At 33.2% G+C, this 23,029-nt stretch overlaps 1 protein-coding gene across 1 annotated transcript; it reads left to right on the plus strand.

Annotated features, from left to right (window-relative positions):
- The first annotated feature begins 603 nt into the window (after nucleotides 1-603).
- On the plus strand, nucleotides 604-20,882 carry LOC128203535 (uncharacterized). The gene is made up of 5 exons (XM_052904980.1): nucleotides 604-1,401; nucleotides 16,319-16,406; nucleotides 17,701-17,830; nucleotides 18,374-18,565; nucleotides 19,223-20,882. The coding sequence occupies exons 1-5, from the start codon at nucleotides 828-830 to the stop codon at nucleotides 20,255-20,257; spliced, it is 2,019 nt and encodes a 672-aa protein (XP_052760940.1). The 5' UTR covers nucleotides 604-827; the 3' UTR covers nucleotides 20,258-20,882.
- Nucleotides 20,883-23,029: the final 2,147 nt, after the last annotated feature.

A 23,029-nucleotide genomic window follows, 5' to 3' on the forward strand; every position in this document is an offset into this window, starting at 1 on the left:
CCGTGTGTATATCTTAACGTGTTGCAGTTTTTTATACACACTTTGATGGTCTGATATGAAAGTCAAAGGTAAAGGATTACAGTCACACTTAAACTATATATATTATTTTATAAGCAAAACAAACATCAAAAACGGATTAGATTTTATATGCATGAGGCGCGAGAAATTATTTATTCCTGACCAGAAATATCAGAACCGTCGATGGAAGAGGTAGAAAAATGTTATTGCATTCTGGAAATAAGGAAAACGTTAGCAGTATAAAAGAGCATCAATGCTACCATGCGCTGGCAATTTGTGGACAGTCTATACATCTTCGAGTCCCCAAGGAGATCTGAATAGGGACAGTTAATCGCTAAGCCGATGTTAATATTTGATTAATAGGCTTTGATCCTTCGCTTGCCATATTTCCGATCACCTATTCATTTATTGACAAAACAGTCCTATAAGGCAAACCACACTACAGCACGTACAAGGCCATACAGAGCCTTACTTTGTGTGAGTGTATCGATATTTCCAATAAATGCTCTCCGCTGTTTTCAAGCAGAACTAGGAGACATAAAGTCTCTCTTTAGGAATTCGCGAAGACTGGAATGGTATTAAATACTGACATCATTGAGACAATTGTGATATTGAAAAGAATGTTTCCGTGAATTGCCTTGTTCTGGGGAATTCGGAAAAGACGAATAACTGTTATTGATGTCATTCGTGTATTGGACTTGGATTCCTTACTTGTGCTGGTTGATCAGGATTGCGAGCCATGAATGATATACATGTTTTAACATTCTTGTTTTGGCACATATGTTAAAGTTTCAATAAAAGACATCGAAATGGATTTTAAAAACCAATGGATTATTAATTGTTTGCTTATTGTCATTATTGTTTTATTCGATAAATCTCTGACTTTACCAACAGTGCAGTCACTACCGGATAAACAGAAAGCATATATAACATTGATTCAATCTTTAAATGAATTAGATCTACTACTAAAAACTAATGCCAATGTGGATGATAATTGTGTTGTTATCAAAATCATGACAGAGGAGGTAACAGAAGGGAATACACCCACTGATGTCATAAAGATAATAGTAGAAAAGCATGTAGCCGTTGAAAGTAAACTTGATAAATCAGGTGAAGTGTCAGTTAAAAGAAGGAATAATTCCGTTTTCATAGGCCCATGTTTTGAACACGAAACACGGGTGCATGGTTCTACAGTTGATTCGACAGTAAAACGTTTAGTAAAACCACAAGCTTTGTCTTTGACAAGGGACAATGTAAGCATCACTGACCCCGATACAGTATACGACAACATTAAATCCCTAAAGAAAATGAATACCACAGTCAATACGGACACAAATGACACAGCAGCTGCGGTAGTGAAAGAAAATGAAGACAAAAATCAGGGTTTGTACAATTTTCAACTATTTTTCAATTACACTTAATGAGTCAAAAGATTTTTTTGTGAAACATAATTGTAAACCGCATGTTACAAATAACGACGTCTTATGAATGTTGCGAAGGAAAAGTAAAATCAGTTAAGATATTATAGTTATTAATTTGGAAAAGGAAAGGAAGTACATTTAGTATCAAAGACACGGCTACAATTACAAACCAAAAATATTGATTTATTCCCTTTGAAAAAACTACCTGCCTATCTCAAAATTCAGGAAAAGCTATTTCTCAACAAAACTTTCATGAACACGTTTCAATCAAACGTCCTATTTACGTGAATGTTCAATACTTGCAGCCGATCAAGCCGATGATCATATAGCGTCGTTTATTTCCCGCAGAGTTTCCTCCTGTTTAATATGTCATGTGCTTATTAGGACAAAGATATTGTAATCATGTGTACTGGTATGTTTTTCTATTCTAATATAAATGTTAAGGCCCACGTCAAATGGGAATTGTATGTTCAATGACGCCACCAAAACCACATACATGTCAGCTAGAAATGAAAGCAAGTATCATTTCTTAATCTGGTTCTGTCATACCTAACCTATTAGTTAGTCACAACCAGATAAGTTGAATGCGACTTAGATGATGTAAAATCACGACCTTTCCTCAGAAACTGCCGTGTCAATTTCACCAGGCACATTATAAACATTGAAAAACCCATACGCAGCTGCGTGAGATCATATGGTTAAGTATCGAGAGTATTATGAGTAGAAAATAAATATAAAATAATTATGTCCAACACATATTACCAACATTATTTGTTTCAGTTAGAAATGCAAAAAAAAGGTTGCCTCTGATTTCAGATGTAGAACAATTATACAAACTGCAATAGCTTTATAGAACTGTATTTTACTCACATATTTTATATTTAAGTGCCCAGTAAGTGATGCCCTGTCAAATAATACAGTTGAGACACATTGTCAATTTAAATATTTTGCTAATGGCTCGATCAATAACGAACTGATCTTAACCTTAAACATACAAGAAATAAACAGATACATATCAAGCAATAAAAGGTTGCTAAATCAGGCTATAGTTCTAAATAATTCTTAGCCATGTTATAAATCAGAGTAAAATGCATGCTTACTCTTTAACAAAGATTATTTGCGAAAGCGAACTTATTGATTCATTTGTTACCTCATTTAATTGAAAGTACATCACCCAGGCAAATGTCCTATAAGTGGTCTACCGGAAAAGGAATATAAAAGATTTATTTGCAATTTGCGAGTAAACATACAGAAACAAGTTTATATTAAGTTTTGTTCAATATTAACTACGACACTGTTTCATCAATATATATTGAAACAATTTCGAAATACATGTAACTGTTTGTATTTGTCTGCAATATACAGGCCAGAACAAATAATCGAGTGGATATTGTTCTTGGGTGACGAGACTAGACCGCAGAATCCGCTTAGGAAAACGGATGTATGTGACAGGACTAGGCGTACATAAAAATCCTTCAGAAGACCGTCCAAGTCCTATCTTTTGTCTAGAAATGCCATCCATACTTAAGCATCTCGTACTTTGTCGGACTAAAATGCGATGATGATTTCCATCATTCCCAGAGAGGGCTGGTCGATCGTATCGTCTGATTAGTTGTCACTCGGATAAGATATGCCTTACTTTGAGATCTGAGAAGAATATAGATTGGCAAATCAAAAGTGCGAGAGAAATGTTCAGCGCAGATTTCTTTCGGAAATAATTTCCAAAAAAGAATAATTAATTAAGATTTTCTTAGAAACGGTGTTATGATACAATCATATCAAAAGGGCATTTGTCAACCAAACCAACAGTCAAATGTAACGTCTATTATTTCGCCGCCTCTGTGCTAAAATGCATATATTGCGCCTATCACCCATCCCATATTAGAGAGACTTAAGAATGCCCATTCACCTACTTTTGGCTAATACTCGGAATGATGTGTGTGCATATGTCCGTTTTTCAGCAGGAACGTGTCTGCTCACTATAAACCCATTCATGACACGAGCTTTAAACCTCTGAAAGCTTTTAAGGATTGCTATGAACATATTTAATTCATGGTTTGTCAATATATATGCGCAAAGTAAACATGTGACATTATTACGAATTCATTACATAGACAACCTAATGCTCAAAAATGAAGAATGTCGCGTCGTTCGTTTATGTCGTAGCTGTGAACGATTGATTTTGATCTAGGGTTTGAACTAGTCTAATGTTGTTAATCAGTAATTAAATTCGCACAAAACAAAACGCGTTTGTTTTTATATATATATATATATATGGAAAAACGCAGTTATAAGCAAAAACATCGCGAATCTTATTATTATTAAACACATATGTTTTGCTTAAATCAGCAATATTCTGCTCTGGTGAAATGGAGTATTTCTATTTTTAAGTACCAAATGTTTACATCAGTGTATCTACGCAATTGATCTTGTTGAAATATTAATTTTTAAACTTTATGTGACTTCAAGATGAATATGTAAAGGACGAATAAATTGTTTTGGTTTTCGCCACTTTTAGTAAACATTTGTCATGAGAGCTTTGTGTGTAGTATGGTGCAAATGTCGACATTAATGATTCCATTAAGACAAGTATTTCAAACTAGGACTATTTGAAATTAATAATGCAGACAATTATAGGTATAGAACTGTTCTTAGACTTTGTTGATACTCTATACAAGGACTATCAAAAGTTAAAATAGCTTTACCTTCTGTAAATTTGCACTTTATTACACAGAAAAAAAAATGGTATTGTACAAAGTCAAATCAATATTTTTCCACAGGATATCTACCATTCTGTATAGTGATAATCAAGACATAAATCTACTTTAAAGGATTTACATCTTTAAACCATGCCCATATGTGATCAGAATTTCTATTGAACATTCTGGTTTAAAAATTGTTTTGAAGATCCTTATTTGCCTATTTACGGATAATAAATTGTGTTTGGTTACCATTATTTTGGTTTCATCGTATATTTAAATGTTTTAAGATTGATGAACAATATTTCAATGAAAAAAAGAAACAAAAGAAGCAAATAGACTAAAAAGACTCGGTCATGGTTCTGGACCACTTTATTTCCACGGTAATGCATCTGAAAATACTGATATAATAATTGTTACATTTGTTGAAGGTTTCAAGCTGTCAGTAACGTTTACACTTCTTATGATTGCCACACTTCATTACGTCACAAAAATGCATCTTACAAAACATTAACGAGTCCCTTCAATGCAGTACCGTTTCCTTTATAAAAGAAGTCTACTTCTACTTTCATCCGAAACGATAACACACAATCAGCATAACGTTACCCTAAACTAAAACCAAAGCATGCAATAAAAAGAACTAATTTATTTTTTGTTTATTTTACGTGTGTTGTCTTGCTAAACTCATGCGCTCAAATAATTTACACTTCTGATCCTTCCTGGGCGGTACCCAATCAATAATAATTATTGATAGTTTGTTCATGCATATGTTATCTTCTTTATCTATTTAGTGTTGACAGTTTCTCGTTACGTATTTGGCGTTAGGCCTTGAACCTTGTGATCGAGTGCTACAAGAGAGCTGTAAAGTATCCGGTAAATAACGCATATGTTACAATTGATATGATTGATGTCGAGCGTTTCTCTGTTGGGCATGGAGCCTGGTGGCAGTGAGCCTTAAGTTATTCTTTGTACAATTTAGTGAATTGTGGATGCCCTTGACCGTATATTAATTTGGTATCATTTGAAAGGACTTTATGTGTAGAAAATGAATTTGTACAAATCTTAATTGATCAACAGACCCAAATTACTCGGAAGTTTTTAAACGGGCTTGAGTAGCGTATTTCAATCAGCCAAAATACTTACTAAAATATGATTTCAATAAATGAAAAATGGTTAACGTTGATTAGAATAAATTTATTTCTAATTTAAAGTCGGAAAAGTATCATAAAGAAGTAAATATTATGCACGACAAAGAAAGACAATAATAGTATGCTTAGCTTTATCTTGTTAAAACGGACTTAAGTCGTTTCGAGAAATCGTGGACAGGCTTCATAACATTAACACATCATCAAAGGTTCATTGCAGTATCAAGCTTACTTGTACATCGGAAACGTCAAATAGAACATCGTGACGTTAACCTTTAGATTATAGGTAAATCGCATTTCCGTTGTACTACACATATTGGCATTTACGTGCAAATCACACCTCTTGTTATTCGTACATAAACTGCAAACAATAGTACGTGATTGTGTCTGCGGAAAGAGGATTGTTCTCATGAAAACAAGTATAACTGATAGGTACTTCAGTGATACGGTTTCCATAGAAACGCTATTGATACGAAACGCCAGTAAAAAGTTCCTTCGATTTTAACTGAGCAGATAGTCGTCACTTGTTATCGACAATGACAATAATGTGTTTGCAGAACAATCAGTTACTTGGTAACAGATACTATTATTGGGGCTTTTTTTAATTATATGATGTTCTTTATAGACATTCGAAAGCTTTTGGTACGTGACATTTCATAATGTGTTTATATGTGTGTTTTTTTCAGATTTGAACACTTGAATTATTTGATAAAAGTATTTATTTAGGAAAGTTCGTATTTGTTTAAAATATGCATTGCGTGCATGTTTGTAGTTAACATTAAAAGGCCAATGAGCCTGTTTCAAATTTCTATAGTCCTTTTTAAAAAATGCTCATAATTATGGACTGATGCAAAACATGACAATGATTTATGATATCTACACCATAGAAAAGAATATGACATGAAGGTTTCTAGTTAGATTGCGCAAAATACAATTGATTATAGAAGCATATTTTTATGATATAATGGTCATGTCTGCGACATGAATGTTATCATTTTTAAGATTAGAACTGTCACGGTTCGAGAAATACAATGTGTTTTTTTTTTCTTTTTTACTTCTTATGTACTGCACAAGATTAAGGTAAAACATTGAAAACAAACTCTTAACATATGTTTTGGAGAAAATAGAGAAAACTTAATATGCGATTCGAACCACTTTCTAAAAGTTCAAATCTATATCAACCACCGTATGCTGCCAGCGATTAGCAATTAGTCTTGTAATGTATTGCATCAGGCAGGTTATGATTTCTTTCATACAAGTCCATATTGGGCGACAAATTCACAAGCGTCATACATTCTAATGTTTTCTTGTAAAAATTGAAGTTGAATACGGAGACATCTTTTATGGATCATCTAATTAAGTATTGCCCTTATCGTTTCATCTAGGAATATAAGCGCGTCTTCTTTAAATAACACTTTTTTGTTGTGCTCCTGACAACTTAATGGTCTTGCACAATTACGAAATCATGGTTCAGCCGTCGACTTGTCGATTAACAGAAACGCGACGACATAACTTAAGAGAAATACAACAGCTTGGAAAAAAGTCTCGTATTTCAACCTGCCACAGAGTATTCCAATAAAAGAATTGAAGTTCTAATTTACGTGATAAGTACCGTTATAATACCCATAATATATACCGCAAATGTAGTGTTCAATTGTTTATTTGTCTTCCTGAATGAAGGGTCGGAAGGTTGACATATGTGGTCGACATTCGAGTCAAAATATTTTAACCTTTCGTTGCAAATCTACAGCTCGACAGGGAGATATTCTATAGTCCCAGACATCGAAGTTTAAACAACCTAGAAAAAGAAGCACAGACACAAAATAAATGATTTCTAATATATGTATATATATATATATATATATATATATATATATATATATATATATATATATATATATATATATATATATATATATATATATATATATATATTTATATATATTTATTTAGTTTATTATATGACATAAATATTATCATGCTATAGCAATTGAAATTGCACAACCATGCCTTGCACCTTTCCTTCTAATTGGACTCGTTACATGAATCTGATTTATATTAATGTGGTGCATGTATGAAGTGGAGGAATTTTTGTCAATATTTATATGAAAATCTTCACAAGCAAGCTCAGTAGCCAAAATATTAAACATTTTAAACCCCGTTGAATGGCACAGGGTAAATGCAAAACACATAGAACACAAAAAAACAAGAAACAGGGAACAACAGCACAAAACGCATACAAAAGAGCACATATATACTATATAAAGATATGAAAGATTGATCGCTACCAAGTTGTTTTCAAAGTTACAGACGTGTAATAATAATTTATTATGTAAAACACATGATAAGGAAGTGCGGAGAGAGCAAGTATTCCAAATCAATAACTCGGGGAATCAACCCGATTCAAATCACGACAATCCTGTATTTAAGCATAAATAATATACAGTTATTTAAAATGATACTAATTGAAAGCCAAATGAGATGTCATGTGCACCTTAATTGCATGATGAAAGGAATTACTACCTAAGCATTCATAATAACGAATATTAAATGTGTTGTATGTGTTTTCACTATGCTAGACTGTACAATTTTTATGTTTCCCATAAGAACAATTGATAAATATTTAATATGAATGTGAATAATTGGCTTTGAATGAGTTCACTTTGAGCCTGTTTGTAGTAAAGAAAATAATAAATAAATTATTAACCCATGGTGTGGAACAGAGCAATTCGCGATCAGGCATTAAACAAATTGAAGGCATTCAAAGTTTTCAACCTGGATGGAAATAATGTTGTGCTTTTACAACATTACATAACAAGAGCTGCCACTGGATCAAGGCATATTAACAATGATACTTATTAAAAATAATTAATACATTTACAAAATACTACAGTCAAAAGCCTCGGTCAGATTTTGATACAAAATGGCATTTTTGGCATTCGATTAGTAAACGTTTCTTCATAAATATATGAATGAGCGTAATGTAAGTTTTTTACTTATAATTATTTCTGAGAAATATTCTATGAAAAGATTGAAAAACATGGCTAGAATTACGCATTTGTAAAACAAAACAAAACTGGTCTGAAGCGGCTTATTGACGTACTTGTTCTAGATTTTGAAGACTTCTTTCTGTTGTTGTTTTTATACTGCGTATCAGTATGTGTCAAATACATGCAATAACGTCCATTTCATTGTATCGGGGGTTATACGTTATTTATTTGACCTAGATTTAATATTCTAGTATGGCAAAACTGTTTGTTCTATTCTGTATAAGTATCATATTATGACGCGTGCCGTCTGTACTTAAGCTTTCCGTTTTCTGTCAGAGTGGAACTCGTTATTGATATTCAACATTACTAGAAGAATGGACAAGAAATGCTGTCGGATTTTAGGAGAATATCGACTTGCGCGGCTAATTACGATAAAAAGTACGGAACATACAATTTGTATAAACCTACATGACAGAACTCACAGTGGTCTAACAATCATATCGCGGTACCTTGGTGTTGTTGTCGGATTTGTCGTTGTCAATCAAGTGATGGCAATACATTAAAGATCATTTAAGAGCTTCAAATGAAATCATATATAAGTTGACAAAGACCAAACGCATATGTTAATGCAGGCACATAGCTCTGGCTTAATAAATGTTGAGTTATGCCCTTTATTCGAAACAAAACACGAGCGTTACTTTACTTTCGGCTGCGCACTTGTAAGTAAAACTGGTTTTGGTCACATCAGAATAGAACAATTCAACAGATGATTTAAAGTACTTCTTTTCAGAATGCGGAAGTATTGAGGTTTATTTCCGGACGCTGTTGAGGGCTTTGAATTATATTTGTATAATCACCTTCCTATATTATTTGCTTTCAATGCAAGTCCGATAACTCTGCAAGCTCACAAAAATCTTCCGTCTTCGCAGATAGAACATGAACAGTTTTCATCTTTTTATCTAATATATTGCCATTTTTTCAATCCCACTAAAACAAGTACACACAATGGTCTATCTAAAGGCCTTAACTATTATACGGGATGATTAGATTGAATATATTTGCATCTAGTTATAGCGTTCTTTGTATGACCTCTACTGAAAAGAATTTTCACTTTTTATACAATCTGTTGCAACGTTCGACCAGTCCTGATTAAATCCCCTGTCATCCATTCGTATGAATAAATGTCTGAAATAAGATTCCTCTTTTATCTAATTTTACGATTCTCTGGTATTGCTAGGAGCTAATTTAATTACATACATCTGTTACAAGCTGACACTCTCTTCGTTTCGTTCCCTATTAGAATATTTTCTATCTATCGGTCAGCCTTACCCTCTCGTGAGCAGACGATTTCTGCTGATATAAAAATTATAACGATAAGCATACCGTTGTCAATTTCAGTACTTTGTTTTTGCAGCTTATATAGATTCAACATCCATCGCATTGGTCTATCTTAACACGCAGAAAATATCTCTACTTCCAAGAACAAATAGCTGGGGCTTATAAACGCAGTTTTCGTACTCATGTTTATGCATTATTTCTTAAAAGAAATTCTTTGAATAACGTTGTTTTAGCGCTTATAATATTTGATAACATGCGCAACATATCGACATTTCTTCTTGCTAACTCATGCCACCTTTAACTGCTCAATTTTCACTGTATAAATAACATACACCATAGTTCGATCTGTGAAGGATTTATAACGTTGCTGTTAATTGCCAAAGAAAGGCTTATTACTTGGAACATTACAAAAGAAGGTTTCTTCCCATAACAGTCTCGGTTACATCCATAAAACATATATTCTAGCTTGTATTATGCAAGCCAAGTGCTAAGTGAACGTATGAACGCTCTATTTAATGTTATCTACCAAATTAAAAAGTAGGTATTCATCGTTAGTTATAGTTATCAAGCGCTGATGTTAAATATATTGAATACAATTTATGGGGAAACTGGATATGGCATTATTTTCAGAGCAAACACTGCAATATTTAGTTTTCAAAATAAAACAAAAATAGATTTAATGTTTACAACACACATTGGACACGATCAATATATCTTTTATTTAGCAATTTATGTCAGTTACACAAATCTAATTGCTTCCTGCCCCGACGTTTGTAATTATGCAACATTAACCACAGGGACAAGCGAACGAGCCTAAAGCATGCTGTGATAGTCTTTCATAGTTTACGAATCGCAATGATACTTTATAAAATAAACAGAAAGGAGACCGATCGATTGTAATGTTTGATTAGTTTTCAGTAGCACACGAGCATGAGACATGGCTGCATTAAAAAGGCAATACCATCTCATTACTCGTAATAAAACGTGTTTAGCATTTTGTTTTAATTTCCATCAATATGCTAGGAGGCAACTTGGGATCATGAAACCTTATTAACTACATCTTGTTAAAGCATTGCTGTAGTATAGATTAGCCGGGCTGCATAATCATTCTGTAAAATGCTGCAAACGAGTCCTATATTGCATTGTGTTAATGATATCATAAATTTCCTGCATAAAAGCAGTCTTTGTTATACCTTATCTAGCAAGGCAAATTAAAGGTCATTTAGCTCATCTACTATCATTTCGCACCAGCCTGAGAACGGAAATAGATTTAGTGCATGGAACTTTATCAGGAATTTGCACAAATCGTTATCGGAATGGAGTAAAAGCGACGGTTTCCTGTACAACCCTTGGTCTATGCTCATTTTTGTGATTCGATTTAATACAATTGAACATCACGAATGTTCTTTTGCTTGGTTGCATCACGGATGGATGGATGGAATGCTACTTCATGAGGGACAAATTCTGCCGCAGAAAAAGCGCTAACGCACGTCTGTTTTTTATTAAGGTAAAACACTAAATCGCAAATATTGACTATCCATCTAATTTTAAATCACAATTCGGTCAACATCCCTTACAGTACTTTTCATGAAACTGAGGCATTATACGTCTTATTTTTACGATATGTATAGCAACTCAAAGGTTGAAAGCAAAAATGTTCTATGTTTTTTATGCTTTCCGATGGTTCATAGACGTTTGTAAATAACATAATGGATATGTGCACTGTTTCAAACATTGAAATAACATTTTGACATTTGTTCACTGTTTTGAAATTTAGGCCCGCTCCCACTTTCAAATTACACTTTTAACGACGTCATTTCGGAAACCATGTTTCGGTCGCATGCATTCAAGCGCGTTAATTGTGAAAAAAACGGCAACAATACATTGTACTTTTAAATAATTTTATGCAAATTATAAAAAAATAAAATTGTTTGAGATTTTGTAAACAGCAAACGTATTATATTCACTCTATACAAGGCCACTATTACAATATAGCTTTTAGAGAGTAAAATAGAATGCGATCTATTCTGAAAGAAACAGTTTTCCTCTTAATGGTTCAATCGTGTCATTACTTTTCATTTCTTTGTTTAACAAACACAATGTAGTTAAATAGACAGTTTTACTCTCTGATGAGTATTTAGCAATATAAAAGAACTATCCAGAAGCGGTAATAATAACATGTTTGTAATTATGAAATGTTTTTGGGTTTTTTTCTTATCAACAGATGGCTGGTTACCCTCTCATTACTTTTTATTTCCTTGAAACACGAGCAACGGTTCTTCTTTATGTAAAGATTTAACGTTATACATATAACTATCACGTGGTGTTGACGGTCATGATGAAAGTAAGTTGATATCAATGTGCTTGTTTATTCTAATCAACGAGTGTTTGGAGAGTTCCATTCTTTACACTGATAAAAAAAATATTCGGCTGCTACAAAATCACGAGCATTATCATTAATGGCACGGTCTGCAAAAAAGATTCCTGGTTTGTTATTAACTTTAACAGGCCAATCGTATTGAAATGATAAATAAGTTTAAATATATCAATAATAAACGTGTTTCAAGTCAACAAATTGTAGGAATGTGAATTATTACATTCGTACTTTTGCATAGTACAGTTACAGGGATAACATCGTCATTTTTGTCATTCATTATGATGTTACGCTCTTTTTATGCAAAATTGTGTTTTTGCGCATGAGCATGGCAATCAACAAAAGACTCTTATGTTGGTACTACATTGTTTTCAAGACTGAAAATAGTAAGTGAATGGTAAGATCTAGTGTAAATGCTTATTTTTTATTTGAATATTGTCAAAAAAATATTTTAATGTATACTGAATAGTTGCAAATAATCCAGACAACGGCATCCTTATATGTCAAATATATTTCGCGCATGTGCTGAGAAACTATACTTTCTACGAAAATATATGTTTGCATTCACCTGCAGATATGTTGTACATGATGTGGAGCTACATTGCATGTAGGTAAATCATCGATTGCCATTGGCACATAAACATGTGTTAACACTAAATTATTGTCACACTTGGATTCGAGATATGGTTTCTACGTGGTCGTTTATCCAAGTAATGGCAAGCAATTACTTACATCCTCTGCAGTTTCTCGTTTCGATAAATCATTCTGATGACTAATTCCCCAGCAGGCCTGTTATAGCACGTAAAGTTGACCAGAATTATTCTGCTCAGAACATCAGGCTGTTATAGGCTGGCTAAGGCTAGAGAGTAAATGGTGCATATATTTAAGTTTTTGGTCCCAAACACAATCTGGTTCTAGTGAATGAATCGAACTGTAACTGTTAATTACTATAAAATATATTAATACTAGGTGTCAGACCCTTATTCAGTTTAAGTAGCGGCCATCCCTTTTTTCGCCGATGTAACGTTTTAGTCTCGAAATTCCATCCCAAACTTACTAGTTGGGGCAATCGACGTCTATTTGGGCGTGGCTCTGGTCAATCTTGTTTGAAACTTATTTATATATTGTTAAACTCACTTAAACGAAGTAATCCGTACTTATCTGTGCTTTGTCCCGTTTCCCCCCAGTTTTTAACCATTTTCTGCCGTACTAAAACGTTTTACCCCGTGCCTGTTCGTGTGTACCCCACCCAACGTACCAATACCATCCGTGCCGTTCCTCAGCGCACTGACATATCCATGTGTATGACTTGTACAATAACATTAATAATAACTAGTTATACTTACATAATCGCACGAGTCACACCTGTCGATATTCATACTATGCGTATTAATTAACAGGTGATTAAATTAACATTTCTTGACGGAATATTCAATCATTAAATTGTAATACGGCTGGAACCAGTTGATAAAGAATTTTCTTCTTGGTTTCTGTTTCATTTTCCTAAGAAAAAAGAACTAAAACAAGTTGTAAAAACCTTCAATTATTGATAAACCCTCATATCAAATTAATCGACCACTTTTCCTTCCCGAATAAGTGAATTTCTGGAAGCCTTTAATTAACGATCTTGTCTGTAGAAAAATGTTTTCCATCTATTAGAATGTAATGGCCCATTTAAAAGGTCATTTACTTGTTTACCCGTGAACAGTCCGATTTGCTGATTCGGAATGCAACTACCTTATTTCAAATGGATGCATGATTAATACTATAAAAAAATAAAATAATTTAATACAATTTCTTATGAGAAAGTTTTATAAAAAAGTAGCATTATAATCAAATGGAACAAAAACTATGAATTATTCAGTCTAAATAGAATTAATAGTAATAGGCATGACTTTTTGTTCTATATGATTCTACTTGAAATGGTTTTAAAATAAATCTGGATTTATATTAAGTATTTAGTATTCAAGGTTATGCCTCCGCAAATGAGAACGCCGGACCTATTCATATTTAACCGTTTAGAAGTGCGCTGAAAACCCATATTCAATTAAGTATATAACTAGTGCATATATCCAATAAGTCATAAATTGGTTGTTTAAAGTTTTTTGTTAGTAGCTTGCACATGTACGTGGCTAACATAGAGCCGGATGTTATATCCGCATAACTTGTATTAAAAGTCTTTGCAACGGGGTTGGATTTTAAAAGATAAATGAACCTTTTGTTCAATAACTCTTAGTTGTGCGCTGCAACCTCCAAACTCTCGTTTGCAGATGAGTGGTATACTTAGTATTATACAAAATGTGCCAGAGAAATGTAGAAGGGAAACTGGTTAACTAGATAATAAAATAATAATAAAACACGACGTTCTCTTGAACATGTAGTCAGCATGTATGTTTAAGTAGCAATATCTATAAGCACGGATAAAAGACAATATTTATGCGAAAAGCTACACAAACAAGCTCAGCAGACAAAGGTTTAAACATAAACCCCGTTTAATGGCACTGGGTGAACGCCAAAGACATAGAACATAAAAACAAAATATCACAAACAAGAAACATGGAAGAACAGCAAAAAACTCCACAAACAGCACAGTGCATTCATACTTTATATAAAAAACTCAGTTAAACAATTAAAATTGTTTAAACTTGGCCTTGGGGATGATCGGTTATATTAGTGTTATTCTAAACGTGTAAAATGTACACATACTTGAGTGACGTTCTTTACAAAAGAAGATCAGAAGTACACTAAAATGACCATAACAAATAGATACGCCAATTGTGACGTGTATACAGATTTCAGATAATTAATGCTACGACTAAGATAGTTTTACGCAATGGGTCCAAGTTCTTTAACGTGCGCTATATCATTATAGATCTGAATTACGTTGCATGAAATATTAATCATGTAAACACTCAAAACATTTCCAATTCATAAAAAGATTGAGGATATGTTTTCAGATTGATTTTTATATACATGTGTTTGTCCCTGTGATATGTATATTGTATCGTTTGCCTGTATTTAAATAATAAAACACGACGTTCTCTTGAACATGTAGCCAACATGTATGGTTAATACGCAACTGAGGTAAACAATGAAGCCTTTTGAAAATTCATTGTTTTAACTTGGCTTTGGAGATGGTCGGTTACATCACTTTTACTGTTATTTTAAACATGTACACTGTATACATTCCAGAGTGACGTTCTTCAGAAAAAGAAGATCACAAGTACATGTACATTCAAGTTTTTTCGCAAATTCTCTTTTATTGCAACACAATATTTAGCACAGTTAATGTAATTTTTCTTCTTTAAGATTTGAAAGGAAAGCTTCCCTTTCTCTTCTGTCTGCTTCTCCAGAAAATGGTTGCATAACATATATCAGATGCTGTGGATATTTATGCTGTATTGGAGTGTGGCTCTTACGAACTAATATATATAATCTTCTCATTTTTGCCACCACCCCCCCCCCCCCCAATATTGTTTCTCAAAAACCATTCATTAAATATGAGCAAGAGGAACTACTTACGTATTTTGCTTATGATGCAACAAAACAGTCACGCCATATTTCATCAAACAGAGTATTGACTTTATTTATTACCAAGGTATTGGCATCTAGTTGTGTGTTATTTGTCTTGTCTTGTTATCATAAAAATGCAGAGGATTTTAAAATTTAAAACAACCGCGACTTTGGAGTTTGCTTTAAAATATCAAATAAAGAATATTTTATTCTCTGTTTTATATATGAATTCATTTAAACAATACCCCTTTAAAATGTTATTGTTTTTGACGGGTGTTTGTAACGTTGCATTTAATATCCTAAATGTAAGTTTATAGATCAATTCTATTAGTGTTTACATCTATCTTTTTATTGTTTTTTTTATGAAAAATTATTCACGATGCTGCAAAAATTCTTGAATTGTTTTCCCTTTTTGCCCACTTGGCGTTGATGGCAATTTTAACGTGTGCCTTCTTACATAAAGTAGAAATGAATTTGTACAAAAAAAAAACAACAAAAAAAACAACAACAACAAAAAACAGCAATCGGTGAAAGGTGAAAATGTTGTTCCCTGTATAATCTAGAACTTCTTTAAAGCAGACAGAAGGTGTTTTGCAGTCTCTCTAATAAATCCTTTGTACCCGAGATATTACTACTAGTAATGAAATAAATATGTTGTCATTTCTACTTTTCAAGAAATAAAATATGTTTAAGACAAACACTTTTTAAACACTTGTTCTTTGCATATTGGGTAAAAGAGAAAATATGTGTGCAAGGAGCCTTTTAAACACTAGTAGTTTTTTTTATCGAAACCCTTAAATACGTCATTTGTTTGTTTCAGGTTTAAGCAGAACCCAAGTCATTGTGATCGCAACATGCTCAGCCGTCATTGGGACTTTCTTCATAATAGCCGGAGCTCTACGTATACAGTAAGTAAATCATGATGCCTATAATAAAGGAGAGGTGCTAAAGAAAATACTATTTCAATCAGTCTTCATAGAAGCTTGCAATGAAACAAATCCATATGGAAAGGCTAATGACAGTTGCTGTGTATAATGAGCTCTCCTTGCACCGCAACCGTTAATTAACATTTCTAGACTTCTTATTCGACACTAACAATTATTGTTGTGCTTATGAAAGCTTTTCCACCACCTTCTGATAAACTGTTTTTCACAGCTTGGATGCCGATTTCGTTTAATTTTGTCATTTTTTTAAAGTCAATTCAATCAAAAAGCAATATGTCAAAACTCTTATTTTCCAAGATGTTAATTTACATGTCAGATAAGGAAACAAAAAGCAAACAATTTGTTTGGCTTTAGACATCTAAGCAAATGCTGTGTATCGTGGGAAATCTTACGAAATTATTTTTTATTTTATTTTTATATTTATCTCATGCACTCATTTTATAATCACAAATGCTTTAAGCTTTCAATGTTGTCTTCAAGGTTTTTCTAAATTTGGCGACAAACTATTCTGAAACATTTTAAAAAGACGAGAAAAAACAAATAAGGATATATGTTTTCAACCCTTACCAGATAACGTAGTGATTTGCCTTGTTAAAAGCATAGAGAGAAAGGACGCAAAACACGCCATTCATTCATCGATGAAACCCAGAAAAATGATAAAAGTTATTGCACTCGTCATTGAAGATAATTACATGGTAAACAACAACAACAACAAAAATCAGATGACCAAAGGAAAACATATGTGTCAACATTAAATTGAACATTAATTAATCCTTTTTGGTCACATAAAAGGAGATTAAATCCAATTTATACTAGTCAACTCTCTTTTTTTACTAATTGGAGCACGATGCCACTAAGAAGATAGTACATGATATAACGAGACAATTATTTGAATTAATTGTAGATACGTCAGGAAAGATGTCAGGGTCGTACATAAAGAGCTAGCTGAGTTTGCTCTGTATAACATTAGTAGTTGGAATAAAAATATTTGATTTCCTCATTTCCTCCCCATTTTGATAGCACCGGAGAAGTGTTTCCATCAAAACACACACGTATACAGAAACGATTGTTTACTACATCAATAGTATAGGTCAGTCGGGAATTTGCATTGACATGGTAAACGTTCAGTTGGTTACTGACATTCTTACCTATATAAATAACACAAGGCTACGCAATTTGCCTTAAATAATCAAACTCGGCGCTATTTCAGATATACACAGTAATTTGATTAACAAACCAGTTTTGTCTATTATTTCAGTAGTTGCATTAAGCGGTATCGTGCCAACAGGGAAGCAGTCCTGAGTATAGCCCGTCGGACCAGCACGATCGGGTTTAATGGAACCAACCTATCGAGGCGCGAAAGTGCATGTAGCAAGGCGAGCAGGCAGGTAAATGTGACAATGGTAGCATGAAGTGGTATACGCACGACTGTGAAGTTTGGTACACATGGTGTAGGAATAATATGCCGAGTCAAAAGTATATATTAACATTTTATAAGTAAAGATGGCGCCATCGCATTCGTCTTATTGTTATAACTATAGACACGCAGTCCCGCGTATTGGGTTTGAATCGTAACGGCGGCTGATGCACACTTGCATGTGTCTACTCATGTGTCCATATAAATATATACATATATCCAAAGAAGATTCAAATAAATTATAAAAAGCGAAAGTGATTCACGATGATAATGATTATTTTGCTACATCCTGTGAAATGTACAGCACATTTTGTCATTACTTAGACTTCGTGACAGAACTAACGCATAAACTGTTGTTTGTAATCAGAATTTAAGTGCTTGAAAAAATTGAACAATCCATAGGTTAATTATTTTTGAATGATGTTTTATCAAAGCAATTATTATAATGCATTTTGATTAACACTTCAACTAGCTGTCTGGCATTTTTCATTAGTTGTAATTGCACATTTTGCAGAGTCATTCCATGTTCAAAACCGGAAGTCACCATGACGTAAACACTCCATCTAACAATTCCCATCATTCATCGAAGCACAGTCTAGATAATAAACCGCTACTTTCGGTTGCACATCTGAACCAGCGTTCGGATGGTACAAGTTGGCACGGATCGTTAGTTTATATAGATGAGGATTTGCACAAACGCACAAAGGTAGCAAAAAATATCGGCAACAGTTAGTTGTTTGTTAGTTATGCATTAATATCCTGTTTTAATAGGATATGATAGAAAATAATCTATGAAAATATGTAGTATTGTAAGTAATGGAAGCTTAATAATTTATTGAATAACATGGAATAAATACAAAGAACATGATTGTAATTAATATAATATACAAAACCACATCAGTAATATGACTGTTGTTTCGTATATTCGATTAGTTGTTTTAAAGGCAATGTTATCAAAAACAAAGCATTTTTGGAAACATAAACCACCGATGATATTCTTTAGTATTATACAAAACTATAAATATCATATTTTACGAATAATACTTTCATTCGCTTTTAACGTTCGATTGGTCTTTATCTATATTATCTTTTCCGTTATAAGAACCATAACGCATTATAACCATCTCGTTAAAACGACCTCAACGTAGAATTTCAAAGTCATGTTAAGGAAAATAATTCATGTTTGCTGTCGTTTCCTTTGATGCAACTTTAAGTAAATGGGGCTATACCGCTAAGTACAAAAAAACTAATTAGTTTCATTCCATTATAAGGACAATAATTATGTAAGATTTCAAATCCATTTTGAAGGATTTCATTTTATTTACTGAAAACTATGTTTTTCATTATTTATCTTCCGTTTTAGGACCATAGTTATATCGGATCCGATAACGGGTCGGAGGATGACGCTTTATTGCGCAAGTCCCCAAATTCCACAGGAAGCTCCATCGATGTCCCTCTGGCAGATGTTTACAAAATCGAGAAAGAGTCTCTGACGTCACCAGTGAGGTCACCCGAACGTAATATGACGTCATCTGGTTATAGGTCAGAATCGGTAGATAAATCTAGTACTTCACTTTCAAGGAACGTAGTTTCACCAAGTAGATCTCTAGTGTCACCACAAAGGAGCGAAATATTTGAACCCGGAGGAGAAGATGATGAGGAATTAGATAATGCTGTGTTGAATGAGTTTCAAGATAATGAAGAGGATACAAGTGCAAGCATACACAGGAGTGTTTCCAGTCGAGGGGACGACTCTATAAGCAAATGTAATGCTTTGGATCAAAACGGTGAAAAAGGAAATGAGGAGGAAGTAGCGGAAGGTGATAGAAAAGATGGCAGAAAAAGGAGTAAAAGGCAATATTCTGTAGACTATTTCGACGGCGACGAGTTTACTGAGAGGACATTTAACAACTGTAAAGGCATATATGAGGCAGATGAACAAACCGAAGAATCATCACTGATTGAAAATGCAACAACTGGGCTCAACCAATCAAACAATAGTCTTTCTGAAAATCCTTCTTATCAGTATGGAAACCAAACTGAATACTGTCAAAACGGAAATTATCGAAATTACTCTTACAGTCCATCGATTAACTACCATTACTTGCCAAACATAATGTTAGACACATCACCCTTACAATCGACATACAATTACAGCCTTGATACGAAGGATTCCTTCCAGGAGTTTGACCAAGCTAGAGCAGGGCCTAAGTCGCCACTTTCAAGGATGCAGTCATCTGATAGTTATTTTGAAACAAACAGAAGGTTTCTATGTGAAACGAAATCAACCCCACCAGTAATAGAAGAAACTCATCCAGTAATTCATTCAGAGATTGTGCCTCTATCAATGTATAAGAGTGGTATCTTACAGCATAATGAATCCCAAGAAACTTTCTAATTATTATTTTAACTCAACTCTGTTGTTCTTTGTTCTTGTTAAATCTTTATTTGTTTTAAATAAACGTTATGTCATTGAATTTGTCTGAGGGTCTAATAGGATCGTATTATAGATTGCATGCTTAATGGCCTCTATGCGTGTTTCTTTAGCTGACATTGTTTGTAGGGGTTTAATTTCATTATATACGTTTTTGGTATAGCTTAACATGACCTCCTCTTTAATAACATACTTAAAATAAAATACTTTAAACACCCTTAAATTCTCTTAATAATTAATTACATTGTATAAATAATTCGATATTTACTTCGTATTTTTGTATAGTATTTGAATAAACGTCACAAGCGGATGTATTGGTATAATGGACACAGTTACATTGTATGTTTATCAATTTGTTTATGTAGTTGCAGTTTTGTGTTACATTTGTTTTGGTTTAAAACCGTTTCCTGATGTCAACAATTTCCCCTCAAGGACGGGGCCTCTGTGTTCTTGTTCCTTCAGTTGACATTGCTTGTGTGTGTGTGTTTTTTAAAATGTATTTATAAAACTTTTGGCTGGAGCTTTAAATGTTCTTTATTTATATAAACTGTCAGATAAAAAAAATGAAAATATAATTTTAATATTTTCCTTATACCATTAACTGTCACTCTATCAGAATTCCAATGATTCTTTGAGTCTTTTTACTATCTTTACTTCGTGTTTCTGTTTATTGTTTGAATAAAGGATACAAACGGCTGTTAACACACACAGTTCCAATTATGTTAGTCAAACCGCAAACAATTTCCATTCCAAGACTTTGTCTTACGGGACTTAAAGTCTTCTTCGTTAAATAAGCATATTATTTTGAATGTAATCCGTTACCCTCTCGAAAGATATTTTATTTAGCAGGTCAAAATCCATTAATCAGTTTTTATTTAATTCCTTTTACACAGCAAATTCTGCGTTATAAGATTTTTTCGTTTTTGTTTTCACCAATTCAAAAGTTGCTTTGCTTCTAATGAACAACTTTAACAGCTAATATCAACATTAAAATTACCGAATACACCAAGTGTATTATTATTATTTTTGATTAGGCTAGCCGGTTAAACGAGCTTTACAAATATTTGAAAAAGCAGCAAAATTATGATGAAGCAAAAATACCATTAATGTATGAAAAACACAAACTTAATCTATGTCAGAGGAGTAATCGCGAACTTTGAATGTGACCTTAACCGACGTATGTTATAAGGCAATGCAAACTAAAATCACTAATACCACAGACCAAATCATGCATGACTGAATTATTAGTCTGAATTATAAGGACAAGTACAACAGGTTATCAGGCCCAGCAACCAATAGCATGCTGTGATATTTTGTTATGACAGGATAATCAAAGATTCAAGCCAAACATATAATCAAATTAAACGAACAAGTCCAGTAGCTTGAAATTGAAGAACGATTATGTTTAACGGCACAAGAATCAATGCAAACAATACAAAATAATATACAAAGTACGCTACAAGACACCAATCAAGACACAGCTATCATTATATCCTCATTTATAAATGTTAGGTTAAGCGCTCTTGCAATGTCAGTGAAAACTTCGTAAGCACTTACTTGATGAAGCTGTTATCTAAGCAGGTAGGAAACAAAGCCAAATGCTAACTGACTGATGGCTAGACAGAAGTATTTCATCTAAAGATGATCTATATTACTGTTTTCTGCTTGTCATAGATATCAATCGTTTGAGTTAATATCTTTGTCTACAGTATTCAATTGTCTGTTTTGAATCCTGAACTTTAACAAATGTTACATTTATTTGTTGCCAAAACGGCATGACTTACAATGAATCCATCCCCAATGGTACCGAATACGTCTTGATGCTATGCCCAATTTCCCGTAACGAATATTATCTAACCGATTATTAACCATTCACTAATACTGCATGCCAGAACGAAGCGTTGAAGCTTCATAAATTGTTTTTTCTGTTCAAAAACCTACTATCAGTTTTCATAATATACGACATGCAATGATACTATTCAGCATAAACAGAAGAAGGACAGATCGATATAAATGTTTGATTATTTTTTATTAGCACATGAATATGAGACATGACTGCATAAAAAGGCAATACCATCTCATTACTCGTAACAAAAAGTTTTATTCCATTTTGTTTTAATTTCCATCGATATGTAAGAAGCCAACTGGACATCATGAACTCTTATTTTATAAAGTACATCTTGTTGGCACATTCTGTAATATAAAGATTAGCAAGTCTGCATAGTTATTATGAAAAAAAACAACTTTAAACACATTCGCTGCAATTTTACATTGTATGAATAATATCATAAATTTCCAGCATTAATTGCTTTACGACATCTAGCAAGGCCAATTAAATGTCATTTAGATCATTTTCCTATCAGTTCGCACCAGTCTGAGGACGGAAATAGATTTTGTGCACGGGACATTATCAGAAATTAACACAAAGTGTTATCGGAATTGAGATAAAGCGACGGTTTACTGTGCAACCTTTGGTCTAGACACATTTGTGTGATTTTATTTGGTACGATTGAACATCACAAATTTTATTTAGCAATGTTCGAATGCAGCATGGATGAATCGATGGACTGTTATTGCATGTGAAAACTGTTGTTCCGCAGACAAATCGCATAAAACATGTCTGTTTTTTTAGGATGAAACGCTAAATGTCAAATATTGACCACCCATCTTATTTAATAACACTATTCGGTCCACCTTCCAAATAGTACATATCTGAAATTGAAGCTTTACCCGTGT

This window comes from Mya arenaria, chromosome 9 (assembly GCF_026914265.1).
Source record: "Mya arenaria isolate MELC-2E11 chromosome 9, ASM2691426v1".
Taxonomy (NCBI): Eukaryota; Metazoa; Mollusca; class Bivalvia; order Myida; family Myidae; genus Mya; species Mya arenaria.